Consider the following 23056-nt stretch of genomic DNA (forward strand, 5'->3'; position numbering starts at 1 on the left):
CAAGTTACTTATTATGTAGATATCATTATAATAACATTTACTCTAATACTGAACATTCATAGTCGGAATAATCGTATCACGATAGTTATTACTGATACCAATGATGTTTTGTTCGTATTTGGGAAAAAAACGCAAATGTTTTGTACTTGCACGGAAGTTATATCAGTAAACGTTCCCCTTCGGAATATTTTCTTTTGACGGACCAGCCAGCAGTCGAAATCAAAACTCATCCGTTCGTCTGTGGACTGGGCGAAGTTGCTTTCATCTGCTTTATAATTTCTCGAATTAAATTATAGAATAGTATGTGAAGCTAAGTATTATGTATTGTGCACGGAATCGCAAAAGATAACGTTAGATATTTGGAGGCGGATTGTAGTAGGCTACGTCGTTCACTATGGAGAAATTCGAAGGGTATATTTTCACAGCTCTTTGCAGCACTAACTTTTTGGTTTCCTGTCTGCTGTTCTCCAAAATAACCCGAGAGCAGAGACAGCCGTATATGGATGAGATATTCCACGTCCCACAAGCCCAGAAATACTGTCACGGGAAATTCAACGAGGTACGGTATTCGTGTCTGTTTTTACTTGTTGCTATAGCCACCCTCTGTGCGTCGGATTAACAGTCTTCGAAATGGCGCGACAGATTGCAAGACCTTTTTTAACCTACATCTAAGCCCCATCATCCCCGACTCGTCCAGATCAGTCCATCATTAGTGCCCTTGTTCCTGAAAGCATTGTGTTGACAGACTAGCTAAAGTATCGGCCTAGCTAACTAACTCCGGTAGCATCTGTCACCACAGGCCTTCTGCTGTCATGCAGCGGGCTTTCCTCAAGCTATACGCTATAGTTTCCTATTTCGTCCATCCTCCTGTTAAACATCGCACAGCAGTTGGCTCTCAGTACGGTAGCTTAATCCCCATTTATACAACTAGGTATTTATCTGCGTGAGGCTTGTTTGCTGGCGGGGGAAATCAGACTGAATACTGCTCTCTGGTTCGCTATAAGGCTACTCTTGAGTCACATTGAACGAGTACAATCTTTCCTTCTCTCAACCTCCCCCTTCTCCCCCCCCTCCCCCTCCCCCTCCCTCTCCAGTGGGACCCCATGATCACCACTCTCCCAGGTCTCTACCTGGTGACAGTAGGGGTGATTAAGCCCATGGTGTGGCTGGCCGACCTTTCGGGGAAGGTGGTGTGTTCCACTGCCATGCTCCGCTTCGTCAACCTGCTCTTCAACTGCGGCAACCTCTACCTGCTCTACCTTCTCACCTGCAAGCTGCACTTCAGGGACAAGGTAACCACGTTTAGAAACCAGAGAATATATGGAAATAAATACATGAAACACCAAATCAGATTCGATCGTCAGTGTTGGGCATGTTCTTGCCTTAGAACCAAATAAGTTCCTTGACTGACCTCCCAAAATACCATCAGAATCAGAATTTTATAGAATGCACTTTTGATTCTTGATCTTCTATGCTCTATGTCGCTTTGGATAAAAGCTAAAGTATGAAAATGTTACATGTAAACTAGCCGTGCCTTTGCCTGCTGTGTTTGTGTTGTTTATTTTGTTGTCGTTGTTGTTGTTCCAGCTGCACGGTGCGCCCCGCAGGGTGCTGTCAGCCCTGTCGCTCTCCACCTTCCCTGTGCTCTACTTCTTCAACTTCCTCTACTACACTGATGGCGGATCTACTTTCTTCATCTTGTTCGCCTACCTCATGACGCTGTACGGCTGCCACGGCGCCTCGGCACTCCTCGGAGTGTGCTCCGTGTTCTTCCGCCAGACCAACATCGTCTGGGTGGCGTTCTGCGCTGGCACGCTCGTGGCGAACAGGATGGACGAGGTCTGGAGGGCGGAACACAGCAAGAAGAAGGACGACAAGTCGCCCGGCACCCAGGTCCCTCTGTCTGTCAGCGGGGCGAGGAGAGTGATGCGTTTCCTGTTTGACTTCCTGACCTCGCCCCGCCAGCTGAGGGGCGTGCTGATGGTGGCGTGGCCGTATGGCGCCGTGGCGCTCCTGTTCGTGGCGTTCGTGCTTCTGAACGACGGCATCGTCGTGGGAGACCGCGGGAGCCACGAGGCGTGCCTCAACTTCCCCCAGCTCTTCTACTTCCTGTCCTTCGCTCTCTTCTTCTCCCTCCCCGTGTCGCTGTGTCACCACCGCGCTCTGCGCTTCCTGCAGAGCGTGCGGAGGCGGCCCCTCCTCTACCTGCTCCTGTCCGGCCTGGCCCTGCTGCTCGTCTGGAAGTTCACCTTCGTACACAAGTACCTCCTGGCCGACAACAGGCACTTCCCCTTCTACGTGTGGCGGCGTGTGTTCCAGAGGCACGCGGCCGTGCGCTTCCTCCTGGTTCCCGCCTACGTGTTTGCGGGCTGGAACCTTCTAGACTGCTTGCGCTCCCGCTCGCTCTTCTGGGTCCTGGCCTTCCTGGCCTGCCTGCTGGCTTCCTGTGTGCCCCAGAAGCTGCTGGAGTTCAGGTACTTCATCATCCCCTACCTGATGTTTCGCCTGCACATGCTCCTCCCCTCCCTGCCCCGCCTCCTGCTGGAGCTCTTCCTCCACGCGCTGGTCAACGCCACCACGCTCTACCTCTTCATCAACAACACCTTCCACTGGCCCAACAGCTCAGACGTACAGAGGTTCATGTGGTGAACCTGCTTCATGTCCCGCCCCCTTGCTGGGGCTCAGGACCAATCAGAACCCGGTGTGGAGGTACAGGACCGTCTCCAGGGAAACAGGGTTTGGTTGAGACTGACTCCTCCTCCCTGTGGAACAGATGGATGGAAGGATTCCTGTCACACTGTATAGACTCTGATCATTACTTTTTTTATTGCTTAATAATTGTGTTCTACTAGCACAGGAAGGGTAGTTTATGACCAACATTAAGATTTGAGATCAAATTAATACAAATTGTTTTGGGGGTTGGTGAGGGAACTTTAAATAAATAAAATCAATACCCAACATCCTTTTGACCCTGGAGAGCTCCACCTTCCTGTATTTCCCTCAACCCCTGCTGTAGCTAACCTCAACTAGCTCATTAGAAGCAGGTGTGATAGATTAGCGTGGAAGCAGAAACCAACAGGAAGGTCTCTCCAGGAGAGTCTGGAAGAGCTGGGCTCAGAACCGAGACAGAGACCAAACTGACCAGTGATAAGACAAGGCAGGAATGTGTGTTTTTGTAATAAAAAAAATGCTTTAAAAACAAATAAATTACAATAAATCTTCAGTTTGCCATTTAAAAACACCCCAAAATTGTTCTACATTATAATTATACGTATATATAACTTGGTAGTCTGCTCTCTCACAGGAAATACATTCTTTGGGGAACCCTTCGTTAATGTGTTGGGAACACTACAAACGCTCCAGAGAACCTTTTCTAGACAGGACGACGTGCCTTTGATGAAACCTTGTTTCCAAAGGAACGTCGACAGAACAGCTACTCATCAGAATCAGGTGTGCTGAGTTTCGGTTCTACCGACAAGAGGCAGCCCTTCAGTAAATGGATTGGAGAAAGTCCTGGTTTAGACATTTAAACACCGATAACGACAACGCTCTTTTTTAACACCAGTGAGGTCAGGGTCTCCAAATTGACGGCCGGTTTTCCGTTTTGTTGACATTTTATTTGTGAAGCGTCCACTTCCATTGAATATTGTTTCCACCTCTAACTGGAGAGATGACTTTCTGTGGCTCGCGCACGCCACGTGCACTAGTCACCTGTGTTTACGTTGACGTTAGTGACGACAGTCAAAAGTGACGTTGTGATGTAGGCCACAATTAGTATTTTTTATTTTTTTTGTCTTTCAATTTGAATCATCTAAATATCAGCCTTTCGCTCCCTTGATTAATGTGTGGGTGTTACCCGTTAACCGCATATTTGGATCTATTTCTTTCAGTTTGACAGTATTGCTTTGACAGTATTACTCAACTCTTGCGGCCAGGTCCAATCTGTTTGTTATAATTAGTTTGAATTATTTTTTTAAATTATTATTTTCTTTGACTGTTATCCGTTATTTTCCCTTCAGCGACCGAACCTGCCCGGTGTTCGAGTGATCCTCAATCCGCAATAAACGATTCTTGTCTAATGTTCAATGACTCCTAAATACCACTAGGTGGCGATACAATACCAGAGGATTTCCCTGTCTTAAATGGCCCGCACGTCAGTGCTTCTGTTGGTGTGAGGCACCACCCCTTACTGTTGGGATGAAAACATTTACATTTTCAAATTAATGTAAAAAACTGATTTAATGTTTTTAGAACATTTTTAAGTGATGTCAGAGTTGTATGTTCTATCGTGGTTTGTTGTACTTTAATGATTAATTTGTAGATTTTAAGATCTAGTATTAAAAAATATAATAATCATTACCCTTTGCACCCCCATTTTTAAAACCTAGAATCACCTGTGTGGCACATTCGTATTTCGTGTGCGTTGCATGTGTGTACATTCTGCATGTTTGTGTTTTTCCATGTGTGTGCGTTCGACACGGAGCGTTTGCTCAGCAACAGTGGTGGTTAGCTGTGTGTCACCTGGTGTGTCAGCATTTCCCATCACTGGAGAAAAAAAAATCACTTGAAACTGAAAATCGAAACCTTTGTCAGACTCCATCTCCTCTCTCCTGCAGCCCTCCGTGTCTCCAACCCCACCAGCCCTGAGGAGCAGGCCACCGCACCAGCATTTATCATCCAACTATTCTTATCAGTATACAGCGTATACAGTATATAACCACATGAGAACTAAGAACTAGCAGCTAGTGAGGACTGGTCCAGTAAGGTTCAGTCTTAGTCAGCAAGTTTCAGCAAAGGAAGGTGCATCTGCAAACTCCTACACTGCGCTGCATGGACAGGAAGTGACATCAGGACGAAAGCAGTGTGGAAAAAGCCGCAGTTGTAGGGCTTCGGGGGTGGGGGGAAGGGAGTTGAAAGGTCAATTCTGATTCATCCCAGCTTTCAGTTAAACCAACAGCAGCCACGAACAGCCCCATCACCCACCTAGCAAACATGCCAAGCTGGAGCTGGAAAATGTGCAACAGAGAGAGAGAGAGATGTAGCTATGTCACCTTGTCTGCTCTTTGGCCCTGGTGCCGGGGCACCTGCCCTGCAGGTCCTTGACCAACCCTGTTCCTGAAAAGCTACAATCCTGAACATTTACATTCCAACCCTAAACCAGCAGACAGGATGTCAATGAAGATCAAGTTGATAAAATGAATCCTGTTTGTTGCAGCTGAGGTTGGAGTGTAAACCTACCGGAGGGTAGATCTCCAGCAGCTGGGCTGGGCAGCCCCGGTTTAGATGTTTCCCTGCTCTAACACACCTGCTTCAAATGAACGGGTCGTTATCATGATTCTGCAGAGCTTGATGAATGATCCAGTCATTTGAACCAGGTGTGTAGGAAGAGGGAAACGTGGAACATGAAGGGCAGGGTGTCTCTCAGGGTTGAAGATCGTCTGGTTCAAACCCCCCCTTGTACGTTGCCTGAGATAAGTGTCTGCGAAAGAAATACATGACATTATTGTAGGTGCTTCGTAAACAAAATACACACACACATGCTATATATATCTATGAATCTGTTGTTAATTAATGTTGATAAAATCAAATAAATCACAATGAAATCAAGACAGGAGAATAGTTTCATCATGGTACTCTAATGTTGAAAACACAAAGAGGACTGTGCAACACTATCTGTGGATATTACTTTCAGAGTTTTAACAATAGTATTTCCTGCCAACGACCTGAAATTGAAACTTCAGTCACGTAGACTGTGAGACAGAGAGATAAGATAAGAAAAGTTATATCTTTATTCGTCCCACAATGAAGAAATTCAAGCATTACAGCAGCAAAGTGGACAAAAGAGTATATATAATAAATAATACAATTTGTACAATATATAATGATAAAAAGATAACACTAGTTGCATATGGATAGAAAAATATAAATATGAGTTCTTTAGAGTGGTTGAGTCCTGTGTGTGTTTGTGTGTGTAGAGCAGTGCTGGTTGTACAGTCTCACAGCAGCAGGAAGGAAGGTCCTGCGGTAGGCCTACCGCTCCTTCACGCACTTAGGGTGAAGGAGCGGGTCGCTGAAGGAGCTGCTCAGTGCAGAGACAGTGTCCTGCATAAGGTGGGAATCATTGTCCATCATTGATGATAGCTTTGCTACCATCCTCCTCTCTCCCACCACCTGCACTGTGTCTCAGGGGCGTCCGAGGACAGCGCTGGCCTTAGATGAATGGAGAGAGAGAGAGTAAGCGAGGGAGAGGGAGAGAGAGGTGAATTTTTAGATGGTTCATGGTTTTCTTTTCTGAGAATAGTAGTTCCTAGGTGGCTGCCTCACTTCCTGTGCTTCCTGTTGAGCTGGCCAATCAGGGCTGTGTTCAGGGGCCTGTAAGAGTTGACAGTCAGCAGCCTTTTCTCAGGAACAGCTCTGAGACTTTAACAGTACACACACACTCACACACACACACAGGTACACACACACGGTGAATACCCCACTGTGACTGTCATCCGGAGCTGACAGTCACAGTGTGGTCGGGTGGAGTTTCTCGTAAACCTGAGGAGGGTTTACCAGCACTGACAGCTAATGACACAGGGGGTTTCTGATGCTGTCCCAGGGGCACAGGCAGGGGTCGGGGGGTAGAGGTGAAAGGTCAGCCAAATGCAATGTGCAACTCATGTTAATTTTTCTTGTTCAATTCAATTTTCAATCCAGTGGGCTTCATTGGCATTAAAGAACAAAGGTTCATATTAAGCAGGAGTGGAAATACAAATGTATTTGTTATCCAACGTTCTCATATTTATAGAGACAGACACACACAGATAATAACTAAACGTATACATCCATGTAACTACATTACACAAGTATATAACTGCAGTTTACATTGACAAATGAACACACACACACAATACACACACACTGTGGCCCTGAGTGTGTATAGATACAGGTATTTACCTGGTCACGCATGCAAGCACTCACACTGTGGAAGGCTAAACAATGGCACAGACACACACACACACTCACACACACACACACACACACACACACACACTCACACATACACACACACACACACACACACACACACACACTCACACACATATGCACACTGCCCCATTGCTAGGCAAGTCTTTGATCACCATTATGTTTGCACCAGTGTTTGTTTAAAGTGTTGCTATGCACTTTGTCACTGTTTGTTCAATTAGTTTCATATGAGTCACAAATGTGTGTGTGTGTGTGTGTGTGTCTATGTGTGTATGTGTGTGTGTGTGTGTCTATGTGTATATGTACTGCATGTGGGTGTATCTGTGTAAATAATCAGATGCACAGTGTAAACTTATCTTTAACCTTGAAGTGAACGTGTTGTGTTACCAGTTTTATCACGGGATCTGTTAACCCTCGTGCTGCCTTCGGGTCACATGACCCAAAGGTTCATAACGAACCATTGTTGTGTTTACCCAATTTTACCCAATACAAAAACAAATAAAAATTATTTTCTTTTAACCATTCCAATGTGGGGGGTCTGAGACAGCCCGACAGTTAAAAGAAAATGCTTCACTTTGTTTTTGTATGAGGTAAATTTGTCGCAATACGACGGTGGGTCACAATGACTGATGGGTCAGAATGACCCGAAGATAACACAAGGGTTAATCACATACCTGACCTTGAGCAAGCACTGAACCCTCACGACACTCAACAATCAACACGCTCGACATCGAATCGCTTCATGAAAGCCCAGCTTCTCTGGAGTTTTCCAGAACTACACACACACACACACACACACACATATGCACACGCACTTGCATACATACACACACTCATGCTTGGACACACACTCTCTCATGTTTGGACACACACACTTTTCAGCTGCCAGATTTTAATTGGAGGACGTACATGCACACAAGCAGGTTACATCAACACACACACCAGCTATATTTTCACCTCACCTCATATTTTCACAGAAAAAAGAAATGTGTTATAGTCAAGGAGGTTAATCCAAGCGTTACTGCCTGTCTTCACAGTCACAAACTGAACCTTTCATTGAAAGTACAACACCAATGTTTATCTATTCTTCACTTCTGGTAAAGTTACTCAGAGAGTTGACCTCAGCTTCACAGACAAGAAGCAAATACAAAAATATAAGCAGAAATTAAAACACAATGTTGGAATCATCCAGATCATCTTCCTAATCCTCATCATAATTCTTCTTATTTGTATCATCATCAACAATACAGACATTTTATACTAATACATTTACATCTAGTCATTTAGCAGACGCTCTTACCCAGAGCGACTTACAGTAAGTACAGGGACATTCACCCCGAGGCAAGTAGGGTGAAGTGCCTTGCCCAAGGACACAACGTCATTTGACACGGCCGGGAATCGAACCAGCGACCTAATAAGTATTCTCATTTTGAATCTTTCACAACTGTTACTGATAAAGACAAACTCAAAACACTTTTTAAAAGTGAAACTAACTACAATATCATGAGTCGACAAATATTGCTTTTTCACAAAAAACAATATTTTAGATGAATACATAAGAACACGAACACACGACTGCACCATCTTCTTCCACCTGGCGTCGTCTGTCCATCTCCAAGGTGACATAGGTCCGTCTCCAAGGTGACGTGGGGGGGAGACATTCCGGAGGTTGTCTATTTTTTGTAAAGTGGGCGTGTCCAGGAAGTGATGTCACCCCTGCTTCCTCTTCTCCCAGCGACGCCAACCGTCTATGTGTGTGTCTATGTGTATATGTACTGCATGTGGGTGTATCTGTGTAAATAATCAGATGCACAGTGTAAACTTATCTTTAACCTTGAAGTGAACGTGTTGTGTTACCAGTTTTATCACGGGATCTGTTAACCCTCGTGCTGCCTTCGGGTCACATGACCCAAAGGTTCATAACGAACCATTGTTGTGTTTACCCAATTTTACCCAATACAAAAACAAATAAAAATTATTTTCTTTTAACCATTCCAATGTGGGGGGTCTGAGACAGCCCGACAGTTAAAAGAAAATGCTTCACTTTGTTTTTGTATGAGGTAAATTTGTCGCAATACGACGGTGGGTCACAATGACTGATGGGTCAGAATGACCCGAAGATAACACAAGGGTTAATCACATACCTGACCTTGAGCAAGCACTGAACCCTCACGACACTCAACAATCAACACGCTCGACATCGAATCGCTTCATGAAAGCCCAGCTTCTCTGGAGTTTTCCAGAACTACACACACACACACACACACACACATATGCACATGCACTTGCATACATACACACACTCATGCTTGGACACACACTCTCTCATGTTTGGACACACACACTTTTCAGCTGCCAGATTTTAATTGGAGGACGTACATGCACACAAGCAGGTTACATCAACACACACACCAGCTATATTTTCACCTCACCTCATATTTTCACAGAAAAAAGAAATGTGTTATAGTCAAGGAGGTTAATCCAAGCGTTACTGCCTGTCTTCACAGTCACAAACTGAACCTTTCATTGAAAGTACAACACCAATGTTTATCTATTCTTCACTTCTGGTAAAGTTACTCAGAGAGTTGACCTCAGCTTCACAGACAAGAAGCAAATACAAAAATATAAGCAGAAATTAAAACACAATGTTGGAATCATCCAGATCATCTTCCTAATCCTCATCATAATTCTTCTTATTTGTATCATCATCAACAATACAGACATTTTATACTAATACATTTACATCTAGTCATTTAGCAGACGCTCTTACCCAGAGCGACTTACAGTAAGTACAGGGACATTCACCCCGAGGCAAGTAGGGTGAAGTGCCTTGCCCAAGGACACAACGTCATTTGACACGGCCGGGAATCGAACCAGCGACCTAATAAGTATTCTCATTTTGAATCTTTCACAACTGTTACTGATAAAGACAAACTCAAAACACTTTTTAAAAGTGAAACTAACTACAATATCATGAGTCGACAAATATTGCTTTTTCACAAAAAACAATATTTTAGATGAATACATAAGAACACGAACACACGACTGCACCATCTTCTTCCACCTGGCGTCGTCTGTCCATCTCCAAGGTGACATAGGTCCGTCTCCAAGGTGACGTGGGGGGGAGACATTCCGGAGGTTGTCTATTTTTTGTAAAGTGGGCGTGTCCAGGAAGTGATGTCACCCCTGCTTCCTCTTCTCCCAGCGACGCCAACCGTCTATGTGTGTGTCTATGTGTATATGTACTGCATGTGGGTGTATCTGTGTAAATAATCAGATGCACAGTGTAAACTTATCTTTAACCTTGAAGTGAACGTGTTGTGTTACCAGTTTTATCACGGGATCTGTTAACCCTCGTGCTGCCTTCGGGTCACATGACCCAAAGGTTCATAACGAACCATTGTTGTGTTTACCCAATTTTACCCAATACAAAAACAAATAAAAATTATTTTCTTTTAACCATTCCAATGTGGGGGGTCTGAGACAGCCCGACAGTTAAAAGAAAATGCTTCACTTTGTTTTTGTATGAGGTAAATTTGTCGCAATACGACGGTGGGTCACAATGACTGATGGGTCAGAATGACCCGAAGATAACACAAGGGTTAATCACATACCTGACCTTGAGCAAGCACTGAACCCTCACGACACTCAACAATCAACACGCTCGACATCGAATCGCTTCATGAAAGCCCAGCTTCTCTGGAGTTTTCCAGAACTACACACACACACACACACACACACATATGCACATGCACTTGCATACATACACACACTCATGCTTGGACACACACTCTCTCATGTTTGGACACACACTTTTCAGCTGCCAGATTTTAATTGGAGGACGTACATGCACACAAGCAGGTTACATCAACACACACACCAGCTATATTTTCACCTCACCTCATATTTTCACAGAAAAAAGAAATGTGTTATAGTCAAGGAGGTTAATCCAAGCGTTACTGCCTGTCTTCACAGTCACAAACTGAACCTTTCATTGAAAGTACAACACCAATGTTTATCTATTCTTCACTTCTGGTAAAGTTACTCAGAGAGTTGACCTCAGCTTCACAGACAAGAAGCAAATACAAAAATATAAGCAGAAATTAAAACACAATGTTGGAATCATCCAGATCATCTTCCTAATCCTCATCATAATTCTTCTTATTTGTATCATCATCAACAATACAGACATTTTATACTAATACATTTACATCTAGTCATTTAGCAGACGCTCTTACCCAGAGCGACTTACAGTAAGTACAGGGACATTCACCCCGAGGCAAGTAGGGTGAAGTGCCTTGCCCAAGGACACAACGTCATTTGACACGGCCGGGAATCGAACCAGCGACCTAATAAGTATTCTCATTTTGAATCTTTCACAACTGTTACTGATAAAGACAAACTCAAAACACTTTTTAAAAGTGAAACTAACTACAATATCATGAGTCGACAAATATTGCTTTTTCACAAAAAACAATATTTTAGATGAATACATAAGAACACGAACACACGACTGCACCATCTTCTTCCACCTGGCGTCGTCTGTCCATCTCCAAGGTGACATAGGTCCGTCTCCAAGGTGACGTGGGGGGGAGACATTCCGGAGGTTGTCTATTTTTTGTAAAGTGGGCGTGTCCAGGAAGTGATGTCACCCCTGCTTCCTCTTCTCCCAGCGACGCCAACCGTCTATGTGTGTGTCTATGTGTATATGTACTGCATGTGGGTGTATCTGTGTAAATAATCAGATGCACAGTGTAAACTTATCTTTAACCTTGAAGTGAACGTGTTGTGTTACCAGTTTTATCACGGGATCTGTTAACCCTCGTGCTGCCTTCGGGTCACATGACCCAAAGGTTCATAACGAACCATTGTTGTGTTTACCCAATTTTACCCAATACAAAAACAAATAAAAATTATTTTCTTTTAACCATTCCAATGTGGGGGGTCTGAGACAGCCCGACAGTTAAAAGAAAATGCTTCACTTTGTTTTTGTATGAGGTAAATTTGTCGCAATACGACGGTGGGTCACAATGACTGATGGGTCAGAATGACCCGAAGATAACACAAGGGTTAATCACATACCTGACCTTGAGCAAGCACTGAACCCTCACGACACTCAACAATCAACACGCTCGACATCGAATCGCTTCATGAAAGCCCAGCTTCTCTGGAGTTTTCCAGAACTACACACACACACACACACACACACATATGCACACACACTTGCATACATACACACACTCATGCTTGGACACACACTCTCTCATGTTTGGACACACACACTTTTCAGCTGCCAGATTTTAATTGGAGGACGTACATGCACACAAGCAGGTTACATCAACACACACACCAGCTATATTTTCACCTCACCTCATATTTTCACAGAAAAAAGAAATGTGTTATAGTCAAGGAGGTTAATCCAAGCGTTACTGCCTGTCTTCACAGTCACAAACTGAACCTTTCATTGAAAGTACAACACCAATGTTTATCTATTCTTCACTTCTGGTAAAGTTACTCAGAGAGTTGACCTCAGCTTCACAGACAAGAAGCAAATACAAAAATATAAGCAGAAATTAAAACACAATGTTGGAATCATCCAGATCATCTTCCTAATCCTCATCATAATTCTTCTTATTTGTATCATCATCAACAATACAGACATTTTATACTAATACATTTACATCTAGTCATTTAGCAGACGCTCTTACCCAGAGCGACTTACAGTAAGTACAGGGACATTCACCCCGAGGCAAGTAGGGTGAAGTGCCTTGCCCAAGGACACAACGTCATTTGACACGGCCGGGAATCGAACCAGCGACCTAATAAGTATTCTCATTTTGAATCTTTCACAACTGTTACTGATAAAGACAAACTCAAAACACTTTTTAAAAGTGAAACTAACTACAATATCATGAGTCGACAAATATTGCTTTTTCACAAAAAACAATATTTTAGATGAATACATAAGAACACGAACACACGACTGCACCATCTTCTTCCACCTGGCGTCGTCTGTCCATCTCCAAGGTGACATAGGTCCGTCTCCAAGGTGACGTGGGGGGGAGACATTCCGGAGGTTGTCTATTTTTTGTAAAGTGGGCGTGTCCAGGAAGTGATGTCACCCCTGCTTCCTCTTCTCCCAGCGACGCCAACCCTGCCCCAGCACGTAGCCCCTCACCAGCCCCTGCATCTCCATCAGAGCCTTGTTAACCACGCCGGGATCTGACAGCTGAACACACACCAAGCAACAGCACAATACTGTATGAGTATTTATTCAACAGTATATCGAGTTGAATTGGTTAAACTCCTCAATATAAATACTGCCCACCAGTGCTATCGAAGAGCTAACTTTTCGGTGGCGTAGCAGGTTAAAGCAGTGTTTGTAAAGGTGATGGTCGCATGGTGGCAAGTCAGAGCACATGAGTTCCAACCCCCGGTACGGGACTGATCATGAGGAAGTGACTCTGACGAGAGATGCGATCGCACCTGCTACGCTGGGACAACCTGATGGAATGTTTGTCTGAGGAATGCAACATGAGTTCCAACCCCCGGTACGGGACTGATCATGAGGAAGTGACTCTGACGAAAAATCGTACATGCTACGCTGGGACAACCTGATGGAATGTTTGTCTGAGGAATGCCACCAACCTTCTCGCTGGCAGACTGAAGCAACTGCAGCTGCAGAGCAGCCATGTGTTTGGGTTTCAGACTGGACAGAGGCTGGGACTGGAACACAACACAGACTGGAGTCACACTGGGCTCAGACCCAGACAGGAAGTTGAACATTAACCCAAACTCCAACACAGGGGGGATATGACATAGAACAGATATTACAAACTGAGGTCAGATCATGGAAGGGAACAAAATGAACATGCAAAACCTAATAAACAAATGCTTGCACTAGAACCAAGTACATTGTTCCATTTACCTGGTTCCCTGCGTTCCAATTGGTCTTGTGGTACAGTTCGTCACAACTCTTCTCCTTCTGCAAGCCAATGGGAAACAGTGATGAGTCGATGGCTCAAAGTGATTGGACCAGAGAACAACTTGGCCCGCCCTCCCTTGCCTTACCACTTTGACGCATCGCTGCATGGTGGGCAGGAAGGCCTTCAGGTGAGGGTGTCCAGCTGTGTTCAGGAGAACGTCCTCAAAGAAGTCCAGGACCTTCAGCAGAACACAGCCGTGGAGAATCTAGAACGAGGAACGACAACCTCCACGTTAGAACCACAGACGAAGTCGGAGAAACGGACATCTTGAGAACTCGGCTGAGAGTGTCACATGACCACATTTTAGAATTGGGATGAAATGAGAGGGGGTGAAAACACACATAATGTTAGACTGTTCTTGTGGCTTGGCTGGTTTCCCTGCTTCTTCAACACAGTCTCGCTCTCTCCTCTCTTGATGGGGGTAGACCTAGCTGAACACAGTCTCTCTCTCTCCTCTCTCGCTGGGGGTAGACCTAGCTGAACACAGTCTCTCTCTCTCCTCTCTCGCTGGGGGTAGACCTAGCTGAACACAGTCTCTCTCTCTCCTCTCTCGCTGGGGGTAGACCTAGCTGAACACAGTCTCTCTCTCACCCTCTTCTGTTTGATCTTGCGGAAGTTCTTCACCTCCAGAAGGATTCGTTCATCATGTACCGAGTCGTTCTGGACAGAGAGGAAAGAGAGGGTCAGATCAGCCAGTCAGCCTGCCAGCCAGTCAGTCAGTTAGCCACCCTGTCAGTTAGCCAGCCAGCCTTCCAGCCAGCCAGTCAGTCAGTTAGCCAGCCTGACCATTAGCCAGCCTGTCAGTTAGCCAGCCAGCCAGTCAGCCTGCCAGCCAGTCGGTCAGTCAGTCAGTCTATGAGTCAGCGGGTCACATGATATCATTAGGGTTTACAGCAGTGTTAAATTTAAACCACGTGGCTGTAGATAACATTGTCCTGTACTCACGATGCCATGGTCGGCCATCTTCAGCAGCAGTCTGTCCAGAGTGTGCAGATCAGCGCAGGCAGCCCTCACTTCCACACACCTGGCTCCCCTCCTGGCCTGCACGCTCTGCTGCCCTCTCCTGGCCTGCACGCTCTGCTGCCCCCAGAGGGTCAGGAGGACTAGAGCCCTCACCAGCCACGGGAGCCTGGACAGCATCCTGTCTGCCGGGGAGTCCACCGGACCTGGAGCTGCTTCTGGTGCTGGTTCTGGACCTGGTCCTGGCCTGGTCCTCTCTGGGTCTCTGTGAGCAGTGAGGTCTCTCCTGGTCTGGTCCTCTCTGGGTCTCTGTGATCAGTGAGGTCTCTCCTTCCGCCAATGAGCACAGATACGTTCAGCTAACTGAAAGCAACTTTCTTGTGGAACTTAATTTAGGTGGTCGTCTGACTGGTTCTTTAGCTACCTGTTAGGCTGGACACCTCACTGACTGGTTCTCTAATAACCTGGTTGTCTGGCTGACGACACCTGCCTGCCAAGTTACCTGACTGACTGTGTTCTTATTTCTGCCTTCCACCTTTGAGTCCTGACTTATATAGACTTCCTGACTCTCCTCCCTCTCTATCTCTCCCTCCCTCCCTCCCCCACTCCCCCACTCCCTCCCTCTTTCTCTCTCCCTCCTCCCTCCCTTCTCTCCCCGCCCACCATGAAGTAGGTCATCTGCAGGAGGATGCTAGTGAGTCCAGACCTCCCTGCCCGGCTCAGCAGAACCCTCTTCTGGTTCCACTGGTCCTACTGGTCCCACTGGTCCTACTGGTCCCACTGGTCCAGAAGCCTAGAGGTACTCGGTTCTGATGGTTCAACACCATGACCCCTCTCTCTCTTTGTCTCCCTCTCTCTATCTCTCCCTCTGTCTCTCAGTCTCTCTCAGCTTGTAGTTAGACAGCGTGTGGTGATTGGTGGAAAACTCTATCCAGGTCACTGTATGTCAGGGTCTCTGTGTGTCCTAGATAGTGAACCAGCCGCAGAGTGAAGGAGCTCTGTGAGAAGGGGGGCAGGAAGGGGGGCAGGAAGGAGAGCGGGCGGCAGAGGACCCTGAGAGGAACGTTTGAGGCGAAGCATGGCCCTGTGACCTCCTTCACCCACGCTCTGCTGGAGGGAGGCCTTCATCTGGTCAGGTCACCTCAGCATCTTCAGAAAGCCAGGCACGCTGTAAAGGTTGAGATATGAGGTATGGAGATGAGAAGGTTTGAGAGTGATGCGATGGTTGTTTCAGATTAACTTGGAGTCAAACTTTCTGTCCTACATTATCACACCTTTTCACAAACACTGATTGAAAGACACATGTTCATGTTAAACATAATCAAGGTATCAATAGAAAGATTGTTGATAGAGGTGTCAACATACGTATTCATAAACACATTAAAGGAGGTATTTAAATGCATGCTGATAGAAGCTTTGATAAGCATGTTGATAGATGTAATGATAAAACACACCAACAGAGGTATTGATAAACTGAGAGCTGACCCTTGACCCCTGCCCTCTCTCAGCTAAACAACGCTCTCATGCACTGGATTCGATTATTTCGATTATTTCCTTCCTTCTTTCTGTCTTTCTTTGGAAGGAAGTAACGCAAGGAGAGTGGATAGAGGCAGGAGACAGGTGAAATCTCTTTACCCTGAATGCATTGTGCTCACCTGGGGCTTTCCAAACCTGTCGTGTGTGTTACAGTCCCTGACATTTCCATTCATTGTTCTGAATAAGTTTGTTGTCATCAGTCATTAGCAGGTTTCTTCTAGATCAGTGGTGAAGAATCACTGTTCTAGATTAAGACAGCTATTGTTTGGGTCGCGGCAGGGATACTACAGGTAGGATTTATGTGTCAAGCCATTGATATAAACTATTTATTTTTGTGATAAGTCATGAATGCATCTGTATACTGTAGCTTAGGGGTTAGAGCATGTACTGCAGATCTAGTGGTTTTAGGTTAAATTTCCCCCTGCGTATCATTTTGGAGAAAAGTGTATATTTTCAGTTTGTTGTATCTTTATAAATAGTTGTATGTTTTATGCAATATATATACTGTATATATATATTTTTTTTTTTTATGCTACTGTGTAGTTGTTGCTTGCCAGGTCAAAATAATTTCCCAATTACGTAAATGAAAAGCATTGTCTTGACAGCATAAATCCTTCTCTCCTCCTTCTCTCCTCCTTCTTTCCTCCTTCTCTCCTCCTTCACTGACCTACTTACGTAACAGCTGGGAAGAGGCAGTTATTCTGGTTCTTCCTCTGGCACCTTCCCAGCCGCTGTGTTCCCAGGTTGAGGGATCAAAACACAATGAATATCCCGAAGCAGTATTCATTACCCAGAACATGATAGCTTTTGTTGTTGAGACGAAATCAATAGATGCAGGACTTTTTGCGGCCTTCTTCCTCCCAGCTTTGAACGCTGCGATGCAAAGATTCTTTAAGACCCTTATCTGCCACCGAGCCAGTTTGGTGAGAACATCAGCGGTAGCTCAGTTCACACACCTCACAGGCATGGTGCCAGTTTCTTTTTTGTCATACATGTCTGCGTGTGTGTGTGTGTGCATGCGTGTGTGTGTGTCTGCATGTGTGTGTGACACAGTTGTTGAGTGTGTGCGTGTGTGTGTGCGTGTGTGCATGTGTGCTATGTTTAGAGAATGCTTTTATATGAGAGGCTATGAGAGGCCGTATAGGCCATAATTCATACTTGGTCTCACATACATGCCATGACCTCACATATATACCATTATACTCTCACATATATACCATTATACTCTCACGTATATACCATTATACTCTCACATATACACCATTATACTCTCACATACACGCCATGACCTCACATATATACCATTATACTTTCACATATATACCATTATTCTCTCACATATACACCATTATACTCTCACATATATACCATTATACTCTCACATATATACCATTATACTCTCACATACATACCATTATACTCTCACATATACACCATTATACTCTTGCACATAAACTGGCATACTCTCTTACACACACAAAAATACCGTCTTATATGCACCATCATACTAAAGTATGACAATATATGTAAGAGACAAATAGTATGTGTGAAACAGAATGTTACTATATGCAAGAGAATAACAGGATGTGTAAGAGAGAATACTTATCTATGTGAGAGAGAATACTTGTCTATGTGAGAGAGAATACTTGTCTATGTGAGAGAGAATACTTGTTTATGTGAGAGAGAATACTTGTCTATGTGAGAGAGAATACTTGTGTATGTGAGAGAGTATACTTGTCTATATGAGAGAGAATACTTGTCTATGTGAGAGAGAATACTTGTCTATGTGAGAGAGAATACTTGTCTATGTGAGAGAGAATACTTGTCTATGTGAGAGAGAATACTTGTCTATATGAGAGAGAATACTTGTCTATGTGAGAGAGTTTGATTGAAACGGAAGGCAGTTTGATTGAAAAGGAAGTAGTACTGAATTCTCAGTTCCTGATTGGCTTACACATGAAGAAGGATTTGGGGTAGATGTAGCTAACGCCCACCTTCCCTATCAAGACGAGACTGAGTGACATGATAAGATGGCAGAGAGTGGGCGGCTTAATGAAGCCATTGGACTCATTAATAACATTTTATTAACATTTTATACTCCAAATGCTGCAGCGTTATTGTAGGGAGGACAGACCCGTTCCTGAATTACGTTTTTACAGTTATTCCTGGGGAAATTATGGAATTAAATTACATATTAACTATACTAAAATACTTGTGCACAATAATATTTGCTAAATGTAGACGTTTTTAAAGGTTTTTAATTTGACCTCGAAGCCTTTTGTGAAAATGAGGCTAGTTTCACGACAGCGACTTTGGATGTATACTAGGCTACTTTAACATGTTAGCTGATTAGCCAGTACGAGTGAGATATGTATACAGTCACATTAACAAACCTCTTCTTTGTAAACTTAAATACGATGGGAACACATCACATTAACAATTCCAAAACGCACCACACGCCAAACATTTTTTTTTGTCAAGCGTCTCTAAACTCAGATTCCGAGTCGGATCCATGAAGCTTTTGTTGCAGTGAATGGGTGCGGGCACTCATCGGGCATAGGGGCCTACACTCAAATAGGATCTTAAAAGTCCCAACTGGAAAATGTTGTGAACAGATTGAAGTTCAGTTTGTGGCATTGAAGTTTAGGTTAATAGCCAAGGGTGTAAAGACCACTCGGCTAATTAAAGACGTCAACGGTTAAAACCCCAGTGCCACGGGACGGTATTCACACAGGCATTGGCTTTAATTTAAATGATAGTTTGTTTCATCAATTGAAAAACTGATCTAGGACTTTTGACTCAAGTAGTGGGGGTCGGTATAGCTTCCTAAACAACTATGGAATTCTACATTTGAGTTTTTTAGTGGATTTGCTTGAATCGTTGTCAGAAATGTTGGAATCAAAGACGACAGCCATCCACAGTGGCTATTTCTAACGCTAACGATGAAATGCTGGATCCTGGATCCAGCAGCCGCTCCTTGATAGCCGCTCCTTGATGCACCTGATCCAGGTCTGAAGAGCCGGCGCATTTCATTGTCAACGTTAGCGTTAGAAACAGCCCCCGCGTATGGCTGTCGCCCTTGATACAACATTTCTGACAATGACGCCTTAGGATTTGGAGTATGCAAAATGTTATTGATGAATCCATCTTGTCATGTCACTCAGTCTCGTCTTGATAGGGAAGGTGGGCGTTAGCTACATCTACCCCAAATCCTTCTTCATGTGTAAGCCAATCAGGAACTGAGAATTCAGTACTACTTCCTTTTCAATCAAACTGCCTTCCGTTTCAATCAAACTCTCTCACATAGACAAGTATTCTCTCTCATATAGACAAGTATTCTCTCTCACATAGACAAGTATTCTCTCTTACATAGACAAGTATTCTCTCTCACATAGACAAGTATTCTCTCTCACATAGACAAGTATTCTCTCTCACATAGACAAGTATTCTCTCTCACATAGACAAGTATTCTCTCTCACATAGATAAGTATTCTCTCTTACACATCCTGTTATTCTCTTGCATATAGTAACATTCTGTTTCACACATACTATTTGTCTCTTACATATATTGTCATACTTTAGTATGATGGTGCATATAAGACGGTATTTTTGTGTGTGTAAGAGAGTATGCCAGTTTATGTGCAAGAGTATAATGGTGTATATGTGAGAGTATAATGATGTATATGTGAGAGTATAATGGTGTATATGTGAGAGTATAATGGTGTATATGTGAGAGTATAATGGTATATATGTGAGAGTATAATGGTATATATGTGAGAGTATAATGGTATATACGTGAGAGTATAATGGTATATATGTGAGAGTATAATGGTGTATATGTGAGAGTATAATGGTGTATATGTGAGAGTATAATAGTGTATATGTGAGAGTATAATGGTGTATATGTGAGAGAATAATGGTATATATGTGAAAGTATAATGGTATATATGTGAGGTCATGGCGTGTATGTGAGAGTATAATGGTGTATATGTGAGAGTATAATGGTATATACGTGAGAGTATAATGGTATATATGTGAGAGTATAATGGTATATATGTGAGGTCATGGCATGTATGTGAGACCAAGTATGAATTATGGCCTATACGGCCTCTCATAGTTTCTGTTTCTTCAGACTGTATGACAGTAGTCATGACTCATCAACTATGCTTTCTCCAACTTGCAATGTTTCCTCTTGGGTGTATGATGCCTCTCTGTGTATGTTTGTGTGTGTGTGTGTACTGTGACTGTGCTTGTGTATGTGTGTGTGTGTGTGTGTCTGTGTGTGTGCGTGTGTGTGTCTGTCAGCCATTAAAAGTTTAAATCCTCACAACATGTTTCCTCATTCATGTCAGTTTATTTAGTCATCGAGATTCCCCAGTCCACTTACAGTGATAAATACATTTAATTTATTGATAATTAAAAAAATCAGATTATGTTAACAACGATAATATACCATTGTGTACAATGTGAAAAACTATATTATTAAAATAAATTATTATTATATTATATATTATAAAATAGAATAAATAGAATTTAGTAAAAAAAATTGCTGTATCTCAGGGAGAGGTTGGGGAGAGGTTGGGGAGAGGTTGGGGAGAGGTTGGGGAGAGGTTGGGGAGAGGTTGGGGAGAGGTTGGGGAGAGGTTGGGGAGAGGTTGGGGTTGGCCGGGCCGGAGGGACTATCCCCGGGGGGTTAGGGTCCTCTGAGCATGTCGTCTCCTCCTCATCTGAAGCCTCTTGAAATGGTTCCCCAGGCGGGAAGCCTCCTCGTACACCCTCTTCAGCTCCCACAGGGAGTTACTCTGCACCTGCACATCATCAGTCTGACGGAGGGAGGGAGGGAGGGAGGGAGAGAGGGAGGGAGGGAGGGAGAGAGAGAGAGAGGGAGGGAGGGAGGGAGGGAGGGAGGGAGGGAGGGAGGGAGGGAGGGAGAGAGGGAGGGAGGGAGGGAGGGAGAGGGAGGGAGAGAATGAGACTCAGTGAGTCCCAGCCCTAGCTTCCAGCCCCGCCCCCAGCCCCACCCCCAGCCTCACCCCCAGCCTCACCTCCAGCCTCACCCCCAGCCCCGCCCCCAGCCTCACCCCCAGCCTCACCCCCAGCCTCACCTCCAGCCTCACCCCCAGCCCCGCCCCCAGCCTCACCCCCAGCCTCACCCCCAGCCTCACCCACAGCCTCACCCCCAGCCTAACAGCCCCAGCCTGTGCCTCAGCCCCTGCAGGTACTGTCAGAACACTCACCTTAATGTTCCAGAGCTTTTTCACAACCTTCCCAACATCCTCGTGGCGAGGGAAGTAGTGCTTCTGGATTTCTTTGATTCTCTTCAGGATCTGAGCCCGGGTCTGGTCTCCTTCCTGCCCCCCCTCCCCCTGCTGCCCCCCCTCCTGCCCCGCCATCTGCCCCAGAATCTTCTCATACACCTCCAGGGCCAGGCCCATAAGGACCGCCTTTTCTGAATCCTGAGAGAGGGAGAGAGAGAGAGAGAGAGAGAGAGAGGGAGAGAGGGAGGGAGAGAGAGGGAGAGGGAAAGAGAGAGAGAGGGAGAGAGGGAGGGAGAGAGAGGGAGAGGGAAAGAGAGAGAGAGGGGGAAAGAGAGGGAGAGAGTGAAGGAGAGAGGGAGAGATAGAGAGAGGGAGAGAGATGGAGAGAGAGAGAAAGAGAGGGAGAGAGAGAGAAAGAGAGGGAGAGAGAGAGAAAGAGATGGAGAGAGAGAGAAAGAGAGGGAGAGAGAGAGAAAGAGATGGAGGGAGAGAGAAAGAGAGGAAGACCAGTGGAATAGTGAGTGGGTGGGGGGCAAAGACAGAGGGAGACAAAAAGCATTTGAATTCAGATACTATTTTAATTTACAGTGTATGTATGTGTAAGTACGTATGCATTACACGTGTATTAAATATAGGCATTATATGTGACATGTGTAAGTAGATGTTCATGTCTGCTGATGTCTGTTTTCTGTGTTGTATGTTTGTTTTGAGGTGAGGTGAGGTGAGGGGAGGGGAGAGTTATTCTCAAGGATCTTACCTCCAACTTAGAGTTGAGGAGCTCTGCAGGAAACACAGGAGAACCCCAGGAACGCTTGTTCTCTTGAAGTTTCTACAGAGAGAGAGAAGAAGAGAGAGAGCAGTTGTTTGATCAGTTGTTCTGTTGTTGTTTCCGGTGTTGTGTCAGAACCCAGTAATGTAGGGTTTAGTGTGAGTAGGAGGTTGTGGAGGTGGTTGGGTCTTCAGAGAGCCTGGGTCCCCATCAGGCAGCCGAACCCAACACCACATTCAGAAAGGGCTTGGAGGATTCACAGTAAGAGCTGTCTGGATCCAGATGATGACATCACCATGATCTCATCTGGTTTCAGTAGATAGCTGTGAATGTGTAGGCAGCAAAGCTAACAGTTGCTAACAGGTGCTACTGGCCTGTCACACCGACCGCAGACCCTGTCCACAGACCCTGTCCGCAGACCCTGTCCATAACATGTACCAGTCATCCCACAGACATCAGGACGTCCAGGTGAAGCAGGGTAATTGCCCAGCCTACAGACAAGGACTGACACTTGCGATCTAACGATGCATTTGCGTTTACATTTGTATTCATCATAAAATAGAGCTGCCATTGTATTT

The 23056-nt window shown here is 44.8% G+C and overlaps 3 protein-coding genes across 4 annotated transcripts in view; 1 reads left to right on the plus strand and 2 right to left on the minus strand.

Moving 5' to 3' along the window:
• Positions 1-172: 172 nt before the first annotated feature.
• Positions 173-3239, plus strand: alg10 (ALG10 alpha-1,2-mannosyltransferase). The gene is made up of 3 exons (XM_062483125.1): positions 173-559; positions 1095-1292; positions 1588-3239. Exons 1-3 carry the CDS (start codon positions 395-397, stop codon positions 2647-2649), a joined length of 1425 nt encoding a protein of 474 aa, XP_062339109.1. The 5' UTR covers positions 173-394; the 3' UTR covers positions 2650-3239.
• Positions 3240-10790: 7551 nt separating this feature from the next.
• si:ch211-266a5.12 (uncharacterized protein LOC557488 homolog) lies at positions 10791-15438 on the minus strand. 2 transcript variants are annotated; one of them, XM_062483588.1, is made up of 8 exons: positions 14901-15438; positions 14547-14615; positions 14041-14160; positions 13898-13954; positions 13618-13695; positions 12997-13198; positions 11319-11548; positions 10791-11167 (listed from the first exon to the last, which is right to left on the minus strand). In XM_062483588.1, exons 1-6 carry the CDS (start codon positions 15093-15095, stop codon positions 13088-13090), a joined length of 630 nt encoding a protein of 209 aa, XP_062339572.1. In that variant the 5' UTR covers positions 15096-15438; the 3' UTR covers positions 10791-11167; positions 11319-11548; positions 12997-13087. The 2 variants fall into 2 exon arrangements, with proteins under 2 accessions (XP_062339572.1, XP_062339573.1); XM_062483589.1 differs by lacking the exons at positions 10791-11167; positions 11319-11548 and adding an exon at positions 12262-12637 and having other exon boundaries at positions 12789-13198.
• Positions 15439-20834: 5396 nt separating this feature from the next.
• The window catches only part of ifng1 (interferon gamma 1), a 2734-nt gene continuing 512 nt past the window's right edge, over positions 20835-23056 (minus strand). The window contains exons 2-4 of the mRNA XM_062482680.1: positions 22467-22538; positions 21689-21907; positions 20835-21274 (exon numbers count right to left, since the gene is read on the minus strand). Of these exons, the coding sequence (XP_062338664.1) occupies positions 21131-21274; positions 21689-21907; positions 22467-22538 (435 nt within the window). The 3' untranslated portion in view covers positions 20835-21130. The remainder of the gene's footprint in view (positions 21275-21688; positions 21908-22466; positions 22539-23056) is intronic.

Source organism: Osmerus eperlanus, chromosome 17 (genome assembly GCF_963692335.1).
Source record: "Osmerus eperlanus chromosome 17, fOsmEpe2.1, whole genome shotgun sequence".
NCBI lineage: Eukaryota > Metazoa > Chordata > Actinopteri > Osmeriformes > Osmeridae > Osmerus > Osmerus eperlanus.